This window comes from Gambusia affinis, linkage group LG23 (genome assembly GCF_019740435.1).
Source record: "Gambusia affinis linkage group LG23, SWU_Gaff_1.0, whole genome shotgun sequence".
NCBI lineage: Eukaryota > Metazoa > Chordata > Actinopteri > Cyprinodontiformes > Poeciliidae > Gambusia > Gambusia affinis.
In genome coordinates this window covers 77,219-88,849 of record NC_057890.1, presented here as the reverse complement: position 1 = coordinate 88,849, position 11,631 = coordinate 77,219, and the positions used below count along the sequence as shown (strand labels likewise).

General features: G+C 41.7%; 1 protein-coding gene and 2 non-coding genes across 6 annotated transcripts; all 3 read right to left on the bottom strand.

The window, feature by feature from the left end:
• Positions 1–4,410: 4,410 nt before the first annotated feature.
• slc25a3a (solute carrier family 25 member 3a) lies at positions 4,411–11,482 on the bottom strand. 4 transcript variants are annotated; one of them, XM_044107528.1, is made up of 8 exons: positions 11,148–11,482; positions 10,574–10,730; positions 9,858–9,982; positions 7,107–7,286; positions 6,199–6,380; positions 5,589–5,761; positions 5,169–5,279; positions 4,411–4,846 (listed from the first exon to the last, which is right to left on the bottom strand). In XM_044107528.1, exons 2-8 carry the CDS (start codon positions 10,713–10,715, stop codon positions 4,686–4,688), a joined length of 1,074 nt encoding a protein of 357 aa, XP_043963463.1. In that variant the 5' UTR covers positions 10,716–10,730; positions 11,148–11,482; the 3' UTR covers positions 4,411–4,685. The 4 variants fall into 4 exon arrangements, with proteins under 4 accessions (XP_043963463.1, XP_043963461.1, XP_043963462.1 ...); XM_044107526.1 differs by lacking the exon at positions 9,858–9,982 and adding an exon at positions 7,665–7,789 and having other exon boundaries at positions 11,148–11,279; XM_044107527.1 differs by lacking the exons at positions 9,858–9,982; positions 11,148–11,482 and adding exons at positions 7,665–7,789; positions 10,867–11,131.
• Positions 4,935–5,133, bottom strand: LOC122826829. The gene has a single exon (XR_006369878.1). It is a non-coding gene; the product is annotated as a small nucleolar RNA SNORA53 (small nucleolar RNA).
• On the bottom strand, positions 5,943–6,141 carry LOC122826828. The gene has a single exon (XR_006369877.1). It is a non-coding gene; the product is annotated as a small nucleolar RNA SNORA53 (small nucleolar RNA).
• Positions 11,483–11,631: the final 149 nt, after the last annotated feature.

The window sequence follows — 11,631 nt, the reverse complement described above, 5'->3', positions numbered from 1 at the left end:
GCGCCTATTCCCTTTTCTTTGGTTGTAAGAGTGACAGAGTAAGAACTAGTCTCCTACGTGTACGTAGAGATTATGAGTGACAATAAAGAAGAGGTGTGGAAAACTTTAACAGTGCGTCGTGGCTAACCCCATTACTAACTCCTCCAGTCTCCCACCGCACCGTCACAATTGGCGCCCGAACAGGGACCTCCAGGTCTCACTTTCATAGTACACATGAGAGTTGAAGTTCCCCAGCAGAACAAGGAAGTTCACAGGAGGGGCACTCTTTAGCACCCCCTGCAAGACTCCAATAGGTATAGGTAGTCTGTACTGCTGTTTTGCAAATAAGCACAAACAACAGTGAGAATCCATCCCTCCACATGTAGAGAGAGGGATGCTACCTGTCAGGTTTAAACACCTATTAAAACAGATTAAACAAACACAAGAAAGACAAAAGAGTTAGATTCTTTTGTACTCATGAGGAGAGCAGACAGAGATGTGTTTACAGTTACATTCTCCTACCGCTCTGAAAACATATTTGTCCTCTCCTCTCTTTTTATTGCTTTCAGGATCCCTATCTCAAAGAGTGCTTCAACTCTAAAGTGTGGGGAAAACACTTCATCACATAGTTGCAGCACAAGTGTCAATCACTAACACAAACACATGGTATCTAAATACTAGATTTTTCTAGTATTTTTATTTTTTTCTAGTATTTTTCTGTTCCAGACACAGGGTAAAACAGAGCAAGCTGTACATCTTCATGGCGACAGTTTTATAGCGATCTAACAGGTCAAGGAGGCAGAGGTTTCTGCTGAGCGATAAACCCTGTTGAACACGATTGTCACTGCTTTTCTTCAGAGTCCTTCTTGAGGAAAGAAATAGAGTAATTCAACAACACAGAAATATTCTTTAGGCTAAGATGAAAAAAAAAACAATAAAGGTATATAAGACAAGAACATTATATAGGTAAAACTATAAAGCTACATGAAGCAACAAATATTTGATAATAATATATACAATTTACCTAACACCACCCTCTAATTCAGTGGGGTGAACACAAGATTCATTCAGCAAGATGGGGGCAGAAGGTATCCCCCAGTCTGCATCTCTCACTAGAGACAACTCCAGAGTCCCTGGTGAGAGATGCAGAGTCCAGAAGGAAAGTGTCCAACCCCTTGAACAAGGAGACTTGTTCCAGTGCATTGAGGTGAGTTTGACTATTTCTAGCCTAAACCTCACACACTAACTCAAGCTCCTTCCCCATCAGAGGTGACATTCTATGACCCAAGAGACAGCTTCTATGGCCAAGTATCAGAACACCAAGGTTCCAGCCATCGACCACCACCCATCCCACATTGCACCTGTACCCTTTAGCTGGGAACTTGAGTGCAGTTTTTTGATGAGTATCTGTAAAAAAGACCTTAAATTAAAAATAGTAAATTGTGTAGTTATTTAAAGAAAAAATACCAATCTTTTATTTATGCATCCATAGTTTGTTTTCTATGGATGCACAAAGATAACATTTTCAGACACTTTAATTTGCAAAGTTATAATTCAACACAATAATGCAGTCTCATTTACAAATACAGAATATTTATGAATGGAGCCTGTGCTCATACTACATCAGATTTACATATTTTCAGAAATTATGTGAGAAGTGTTGATCAGCATGTTTCTAAACCTTCCAACCAAATGAAACTTTGGTTACATTTAGATTCTTTGGAGAGAAAGCTAAGTAATTCAGAACTGGCATCATGTTTCAGACTGAATTTTAGTTAGCTTGTTTCTGTTTCATGCATAATGTAGAAGAGTATGATGCAGATGTTCCAGCTCCAGTTTCCTCTAGTGAACACATTCAGCAGATGGCCATTTGCTGGCCAAATGGCAGAATAGCCAATGGCCATTCTGCCTTTTTGAGTCCATTTGTTCTAATAAAGCATGGAGTTTGATCATCAACAACCATTCAATGTCATATTGTTTTTCCAGAAGGCTTCTGCTTGGTGTGTGCCAATTGGTCTGCTGATGGGATGGGAGTGAAGGGTCATGGGAAATGGAGTCAATTTCCATGTTCCACTGTTTGGGAGATCACAGTGTCATCGCTGTCTGATTGAATAAAACATCAGCAATGAGAGATATAAAAAGGTTTCCAGGAGCTACTGTCTGCACATGCTGTCATTTAAAGCTCTGTTCTCTGTTATTTTGCTATTTTGTGTGATAGTGTGTGAAGCTAAGGTTTCATCGCAGGTCTGACGATCCTTTGGGTGAACTTGTTAGGACCGAGCTTCCTTTTGATTACTAACCAGTTGTTGTTTTTCATTTTGGGAATGTCTGCTGTTGGACACAGATGGAGGTCAGGTTTCATATCTGCTGGGACATATTCAGAGTTTTCTGCTCCGATGGCTCAATCATCTGTGTTTCTGGATGTTTATTTATGAACATTGATTATCAGTGAGCCATTCAATTTAAATCTCTCCTTATGTTCAAACATAAAGCATTTTTTTAGATTCAGTCTTTGTCTTCCCATTAAGTGAAATAAGTCTAGTGATTTGAGCGAGCTGGCAACCCCTGGTTCCCTACACACCAACTAAGGTCAACTAGTTCCTTAAGTTGGTTAGCGGACTTGGAGAAAGGGTTTGACAAGTTGAGAAATACTACCCCAAGGTGGAGGAGTTGTCTTCAGTCACGAGTTTGTCCTCATTCAGTCTTGTTTAGAAATGAGAGAAAAATGGAGCGGGAGATTTTTAAGACAAACTGGTGCTATTCTGTCCTTTCACAGGTGTGCTGGACTGCGTTAGACAGATAGCAAACAAAAAACTCCAAACATTAAGCTGTCTGAGCTTTAATTTTTGTAAAACTGAAAAAAAGCATAAAATAAAATTATAAATGAACAGTTTGCACGTCTCCAGTACAGACATTGCTACATGAAAAACAGAATTTTAACATGTAGTGCCACGAAGACTAGACACGTTTAACAAGATTAAAGATGACACAAAAGCGTAAATAGCATATAAACTTATGTCAAACAACATTTGAGCACAATGACACTACTTACGGACAAAGTTACTTGAGGCTTGAAACAAACTGTTGCTCTACCACATTGCAGGCCGAAAACGTTAGACTGAATTTTAATGAAAACTAACCTAACTTAAATCCTCAACTAGTGGGTAGTAAAAGAACAGAAAATAGGATACTAAGAAATCTTCTTAGTACTACAACACAGGAGCGACATCTACAGTGAAGCTGATGCTGTACCAATCTGTGGTGGTGAAGAGAGAGCCGAGTCAAAAGGTACTGGTGAATCTACATTCCTAGCCCCAATCTGTGAAATCACAAAACCTAAAATGAATTTTCTCTGCATGGTGTCTGATCTCACCCTTAAAAATAGGTTGAGAAACTTGGTCATCCACGAGGGAGTCAGACTTGAGCTGCCACTTCTCCACATCAAGAGGTGCCAGTTGAGTTTAAGATGCCTGCTGAATGTGGTGTTCTAGGCTATCTCCCTGGGACAAGGTCCAGAGGAAGACCCAGGACAAGTTGGAGGGACTGTTTGTCGGCTGGCCTGAGAAGGCCTTGGATTCCCCCAGAGGAGCTGGAACAAGTGGCTGGAGAGAAGGAAGTCTGGGTCTCGTCACCTAGACAGATTCCTGCTCCCCAACATTTCCCGGATAAGCTGAAGAAAATGGCTCCTTCAGTGACATCCCTTCACTCATCCGCAAAAGTCACTATATCCAATACTCAGCTGTCCGTCTACTTATCCACTCACTCCAGGGACTACATTACCCATTTTAACTGGCTCGCCATTTATCACCACCCAATATAAAATATGATTCACCTACAAAGCCCTAAATAACTTTGGCCTCTCATATCTCATTAACCTCCTTCAACATCACTCTTAATTCTCACTGATTTGTTCCTCTGGACCAGGGGTCTCAAACTCCAGGCCTCGAAGGCCGCAGTCCTGCAGTTTTTAAATGTGCCAGAGGTACAAAACGGAATTAAGGTAATTAAATGGCTTAATTATCTCCACCTTGTGTAGATCAGTTCTCCAAAGCCTTAATTATTCTATTCAGGTGTGATGCAGCAGAGGCACATCTAAAAGTTGCAGGACTGCGGCCCTCGAGGACTGGAGTTTGAGACCCCTGAATTAGTGCCTCTGTGGTATTTACAAATTTATTTGGTCACACATTGCAGTATTTTTGGACAAATTTTTTAGGCTGCAATTTACAGCAGGATGTTTTGCTGCTTTTTCAGAGTGGAATATCAACTTATTAATTAGCATTTGTCATATTTACACATCAAAGACTCTTTTCATAGAAACACTGAGATGCAAATAAGTAATTTTTTTAATTTAAAACATTTGGCAAGGATGACTAACAGTAAATTGCACCCTCCTTCAACTCTTTTACTAAATGGAGTCAGAGAACATTGCAATCATTTTCCAGGGAAATTTTATTAGAACTCCCACATATTTATTCTAAGACAGGGATCAATAAAACCATACAGGTGTTTGTATAGAGGAATATTTACTGTCAAAACATTCAGCAAGAAGCAGCCTTCACTTCTTCTCCAGGTTGCTCAGGGAGAGAAGGAATGGTCCCCTGCTCAATGTGTAGCCAAGAACAGGACAAACTGCAGTGTGTTGTGGAAATTTCAGATGAAGACTGCAGGGCTGTGAGGGGACGATGAAGGGAGACTGGAGGAGAGTGTCACTCTGTGAGGCCAAGCTTCTTCTTCAAGGACTCTGGCATCTCTGGAGGAGGTGGGCGGGGTAAACGGAAGTACACCTTCACAGAGTCATAAATGAACCACTGCAGGGCTGTCAGAGTACCAATCATGATGATACGGGCAACCAGACCTTTCCATACACCTGCAAGAGACAGATATACATCAGAAGATTGGAACATCACAGAACCTGGTCAAAACTGTTCTAAGGCCAGACCTCATTGAACTAACTGGTTGTCTGACCCCCAGACTAGCTGCACTGGGAGTTCCTGTCTGATGACCAGGTTGCCAGTGCAGCAGGTGGGCTGGGGAACAGGTGGACTGCTCTCACACGCCAATGACTCAAGCACCTCCAACTGTACAGCCAGAAAGCTGCTGAGGAGCTCTGCTCACAGAGCAGCGCCCTCCAGAGGTGGATCTAAGGAGCGTGTTGAAAGGTTGGACTGCCAGCTCATGTTGATACAAACCTTTAGGTCCCAGCCTCTTGAGGACCTGAACAGCTGTGCTGCCTTTCTCCTTGTTCAGCACAGACACCACAGAGTCAGCAGGATGTGACACAATGGCACAAAACACACCAGCTGCAACAAGAATAGAGGTCAGAAGAGCATGAGTGGCAGCTAAGCAACATCTACATCATTGTGAAGCTCTTGTTCAGAAACAATGTGCTCTACAGATTTAGTAATGTTTGTAGAAATCCTTTCAATGTGCAGCTCTACAGCAAGTACTTCAAGCAATGCACCTACTGTTTAGTACTCTGATTACAGTTAACTGAAAGCAGCACAAACCAATCACTTCTTACAGAAGCTTTAGCTATAAAGAGTATGATCAAACTATGAGAGCTGTAGAGCACTGACTTGTTCACATGCTTGAGATGATGGGACACTCACCAATGTAGCCGGCCACAAAGGTGACGACGAGTTGCTCAGATTTGCTGCACTCGCTGCGAGGTTTGGGAACAACATACTTGTAAAGTAGCTCTACAGTACGCTCGAAGCAGGCAAACTTCATCATGGTGTAGGGGATCTGCCTCATCCACAGGGGCACCACACCCTTATAAAACCTGTCCAGATATCAAACATCAGGTTTACTGGTGAGCACTAAGAAAATACTGAAATCACAGCCAACTTTTCCATAACCCTAAAGTTTATTTTAGTACGAGTCCCAATTGAAGCACAAGTATGAGAACATTTAGTTTCATCACAATTTTATGATTCAACTGTAAATCTGTAAATATATTGATAACTATCCGTCCCCCAGACTAGCTGCACTGGGAGTTCCTGTCTGATGACCAGGTTGCCAGTGCAGCAGGTGGGCTGGGGAACAGGTGGACTGCTCTCACACGCCAATGACTCAAGCACCTCCAACTGTACAGCCAGAAAGCTGCTGAGGAGCTCTGCTCACAGAGCAGCGCCCTCCAGAGGTGGATCTAAGGAGCGTGCTGTGACCACATATTCCAACTGAAGAAGTGTTCTCACCAAAGAAAAGGTGTGTACTTACGCCCAAAGTCCTTCCTCTGCAAACATCTTAGGGACGCCCTGTCTGAGGGTGTTGGCGTAGCCGGGCTGAGTCTGGATTCGCACCTTCACAGCCTCCATGGGAGCCAGAGCAATGTCAGCAAAGAACTCTGCACTAGCTGAAGCAGCCAGGTACAGTGATGTCCTCCACAGGTAGGTATTTTCCTGGTTGGTGAGACCACAACATGACACTATGATCAACTTCAGCTGTATGTTTAAAGCCAAGGACCAGTAAAATGTTTGTCGATCCCCATAATTAAGATTAGAGAGGTTATCCCAGACTCGGGGATAACCTGTGGAGAGAGTTAACATCAACCCCTTTTCACATTAAATGAAATCAAGGTGCATATATCTGCACTATAGGCAGGGTGTTCGGATAAATATATTAACAAGTGATTGGCTGAGCTTGCTTTCTTAACAGTGGCCACCTTACTTATTTTAGTAATTGAGTAATCAATTATTCCGCTGATTAATAAAGTAATCATATAAAAAACTTTATAAAATAAAATACTGGTAACTACTGCCATAGCAGAAGTATTAATACTGCACCAGTCCATTTAAGGATGCCCCGAAAAATGTCAAAAACCCACACATGTCCAGGGAAAAGATGACGCTTGGTCACAATATGTTATGCTATTAGCACTCATCAACAACTTATTGGCAGAAGTGAGTGTTGCAAAAAAATAAGTGTCTGGCCAAAACACATGGCGCTAAATAATAAAACAAGCTAGTGAAGCTTCGAGGCCGATCATTTGCCTCAAGGATTTAATAATGGAGGTATTCGAATCATTCAATGAATCGTCACAACCTTAGTATCTGGGAAGGGGACGTGAAAGGTTGTGTGAAGGGAGCAGATGTCAGAACTGTGAGCTCCATCTGCGCTGAACTCACCTCCCCCAACAAGTCGCTGTAGAAAATCTTGAAGACCTCATAGAAGCCAAATTTGCACAGTCCCTGCATGGAGTAGCCAATGAAAGTAGGGGCCCAGCCCTTTGCTAGACCTCTCACACCATCCTCCCTGATAGTCACTGCAAAACCATTGCCGATGCTCTTGTATTTATCTGGATTCACCTAAGGAGAAGAAGATACACAGTGATCACCAAGGCAAAATAGGGAGGAAAGGTTTGAAAATCATTATGAAGTACTTCTATTTTGGAACCTGCAGTCACAGGCAAGTGTTGCTGTGAAGTCCCACATGCCTTGAGCTGTCCCACCATGTCTTACTGAGATAAATTTGTTTGTCAAGGATGAAAACTGCCAATTATAGTGACACATTGATAAAACCAGTGCAATTTAATCCTAAAATCATTGTTCTGTCAGCTTTTATATAAATCCGACTTGCATTCTGAAGTGAGTAGGGTCTCTTGCATCTCAAAGTAATGCTTACATTACTGAACACTTGGAGAAGTCGTTCACTTCCCGATAGTTAGCTTTTGTTCCCATACACACCTGCATACGGCACTTGACAAGGTCGAGGGGCACCACTGCGGTGTGTGTGATGCCGCAGCTCAGGATACCACCAAAGCCGCACAGGGCATAGTACTTGGAGGAGCCAAACTCGCAGCTGACACCCTCTGTGGTACAAGGGAGGGACACGACACACATGCAGCATGCCAGGTCACATGCAATGCAGGAAAAATAATCACAAGATATACAGGGTTATGATGGAAGAGTCACAGCAGCTGGGAAACTGAAACCATCCCTAATCATTGCTTCCATCAATGGCATGAGTTCAGTGCTAGGACTCTTCCAGCATAAACTCTGCCACCAACATGCAAATGTGTATTAGGATCACTCAAAAGAAGATTAAAAAAAAACATAAATCACTTTACAGAATCAACCACCATGGAAATTCAACAACATTGTTCTTTAAATTGATTCAGTCTTTGTTTGCCAACTTAAAATGTAGCCGTCGTTTTCTTCCCAGACAAACTGAACAGGTCCATCAAAAGAGCAATGTGTAGTTTTTAGTTCACTGAAAATCTTTTAGTTCACTGAGAACTAAAAACTGCTGCTTCATTAAAATGTTTTTTGTAGATTTAGCTGCATCACCACGTTAGGACATTAGCTAAACTCTTCAGTTATTCATTTACATGAATTCCACACAGTAATAGAAATGAAAAATGCATTTTGGTTCATTTGGCCTACTCAGACCTCAGGAAGGTTATCCAGAAGACCAGCTATTCAGTATGAGACATTAAAGCCTCTTACGGTATTAGAAAATTAAGGTGAAGACAAGCAGAGAAATGTGTCCAATTATATCAAACTTTGCTCTGTATTTAACAAGTCATAAAACACATTTGAGCAGTCAAATATCTCCAGCAATGACTTTGGAAAGCAAAAATGCCTAGACTGTACGCTTGGAATAGATTTTTGTTGTTGTAGTTATACCTTTTAGCAGCACAAATGTCTAAACAGTGACCAGTCCCACCATTTTGGATGTCGAAATTACAACGGGTGTACTGTCCCACTTGTCAAATTTTTTGCATGCTTCTAACCTGTGCACTTGAACCCTGATGTGCATGTCGAGTGAGTCCACACTTCATAGAGGGGCGCAAGGTGCATTTGAGTATTGGGAAAGAGCCACACCAGTCAATGTCACAGCTCTTTTATGTCCAGAGAATTTCTTGCAAACACTGGATAAATCACCCATCAGCAAATCACAGTAGTGAAATTGGCAGCACTAAAAACAGTAGGATTTAGACAAACTTAACACAAACACTAATTATAGTCCCTATGAATCTTTAGTTTTCCAATAACAGGTACATTAAATTGTCATATTTTCTGTCGACATTTTTTTAACTCAAAAACAACAGACTGCTGAAGGACTGCTCTACCCCAGACTTAAGATTTTCTGTGGGAAACTTTCCAGCAAGAAGGTCTTTGTTTTGAATCTCAATCTAGGCTCTTTTTGCATTAAGTTTCCATGTTTCCCCTTTTGTTCTTGGGTTCTCTATCGATTTTAAGCAGTTCTCTCTGAATTCCATGCTTGGGCATGAACATGTGCATGCATCATTGTGTGTCAGTGTTGGCCTGAGATGGACTGGAGATCTGTCCAGGATGCACCCTGCATCTCACAAGGCAAAGCGTCTCACCACAAGGATACCAAGCATAAAAAACAAAAGAGACAGTATGGAGTTCCAACATCAAGTGAGAATCACTAAAGCATAAGCAAATATACCAGTGAGGGGAATACATTTAAATAATTTAATTTAGGCGTTAAATGACATAGTAGTTCACTGAAAAAACCCCACCTGCATGACATGTAGGGAAAAGTCTCAGTCGGGCCTCTCTTTTTACCAGAAGAAAATCTAGTGGGCCATCTCATACCAACATTGTAAGGTTTGTTTTTATTTTTTACAAGTGTAATTATCTCCACTTTCAAAACATACTTCAGTGACAAACTGTGGAAATTCCCACACTTTCTACACGGGTCAGCTCCACTCACCCCTGCAGTGCAACAAAGGGTTTTATGGAATCATGCAGCGATATTGTCACGTCAACAAAATGTGATCAAAATTAAAACAAAAACAACCTCCACCATGCAGATTGATGCTTATTAACAGAAAGGAGGAGGACTGGCGGGGATGAAGTTACATTCAAAAGAAAAAAAAAAAAAAAGATCGAGCCACTGCAACAGACCTGCATTCTGCATTTGACCAGGTCGAGGGGAACAACAGCTGTGTGTGTGGTGCCACAGCTCAGAATCCCACCAAAACCACACAGGATAAAATACTTCTGAGAGCCGAACTCACAACTGTCTCCCTCTGAAGAAACAAAGGTGAGGTATTACAAATGGAGCACTTCTGCTCAGAAAGGGGAAACAAAGCAGAATTCAATACACCTGATTAAGTGTATGGGACACACTGATGAGGATGCTGTATATTTACCCTTGTCATCTGCTACAGTACTTGAAATTTTAACATTGGAAATGAAACTTGTCACCAAAATATTACAAGCTGTGACACGATTTATAGAAAAACTGTTTGTACTATACTGAACACTAAAGGTCAAATGCATTTAAGGTCCTGTTCCAGATAAATAATTACTATTCCAGTTCTTCACAAAAATGTTGTAAAGTTCATGTCCAGTAAATTATGAGTAATCTGCAACCCCTAGTCATTTGTCCTTCGTTGTCCTCGGCATGCAGCCTGGCCACAGTAGAGGCCTGATAGCAAATTGCTCCAACAATTAAACGTTTTCGTATTTTAAGGCTAGTATTCTGCTAAGAAGTTTGGCATTAGATAATCAGTAAATAAAGAAACCATTATTAGACTACATAGTAAACTATGTCTTGTCAGGGAGAATATATAGCTGGCGTGGCTACAGTTAGCTCTGCTGCTAACGAGCCGGTTTACCGTCTGCTGTTGCAGCTGCTGCCAGTCTGCGAGGCCGTTGTCCATTGAGGCTCTGTTGAGGTTCTTCCACTTTCTGGAGGCTGAACAGAGGGGCGCTGAATGGGTTGGCTCTTGCCAGCTGTGTCAGAGAAGTCGGGTACATGGTGGCGGAGCTACGCTACAGAGATCAAAATGCACACCATTAGCTTATGCTAACTAGTAATCTAATCCTTCACCGACAAACAAAAGCAAGGGATACAAAGTCATTGAGACATGAAGTGTACATCAGACCAAACAATGCAGCGTATACGTACTGGGATGTTGTCTTAAATGGATATAACGTCGGGTTGTCTGCAAATTTATACCGGCCTGTCTTTTCCTCATTCAGGCCAAGACTGAAACACTGCTAAACGATACGCTAAGCTAACTCAATGGAGCTGACCAAGGTTATAGTCCCCTTTTACCCTCCCCCCTCTCACACATACACACACATAATTCGAATACACTAAGCAGCAAACACAGATTTTATTCTTCCCGTAACAAGTACTGATGTTCTATGTAACTTAAGGGATTTATAACATGTAAATAAACTTACTTTCAGTGTCTCAAGATGGCGCCTCCGCTTTTCCGCAGCCGGCTGCTCGGAGAGACTTGATGACCTCGCGGTAAATCAATTTGTTCTTTCATGACGTCATCAACCCACCTGGGCGTGAACGCTCTCTTCTTTGTCCAGTAGGACAACGGTACATATATGTCCTTCATAATATTTGGACAAATCACAGGACAGCGCTGACAGAATTAGGGCGGTTCTTCTGGCGACCTCAGAATGACTTTCAAACGGATTGGCTTTGCACTTTGGCTTATGTCCCAGCAAAGTTAGTCTCTTATCATCCAGGAAAAATATGCAAAAAAAAAAAAAAAAAAAAAAAACATGCCATAAAAATTGGGGGTGTCCTGAATCTTTATCGGTTATTCAAATAAAAAAAATAGTCACACGCACACACAAAAGCACATTCATATGTATACCATATGTAAAATGGTTGGGGTCACACTGCCACCCACTGGGGATCTGACAAAAC

What these genes read in the sequence shown, in the direction of transcription:
- slc25a3a (XM_044107528.1), bottom strand. Translation starts at nt 10,715, where the DNA reads ATGTACCCGACTTCTCTGACACAGCTGGCAAGAGCCAACCCATTCAGC. An exon ending in TGGTCAAATGCAGAATGCAG is followed by an intron (nt 7,287 to 9,857) that starts GTCTGTTGCAGT and finishes TCTTCTCCTTAG; the next exon opens with GTGAATCCAGATAAATACAA. An exon ending in CTTTGTGGCCGGCTACATTG is followed by an intron (nt 5,280 to 5,588) that starts GTGAGTGTCCCA and finishes TTCTTGTTGCAG; the next exon opens with CTGGTGTGTTTTGTGCCATT.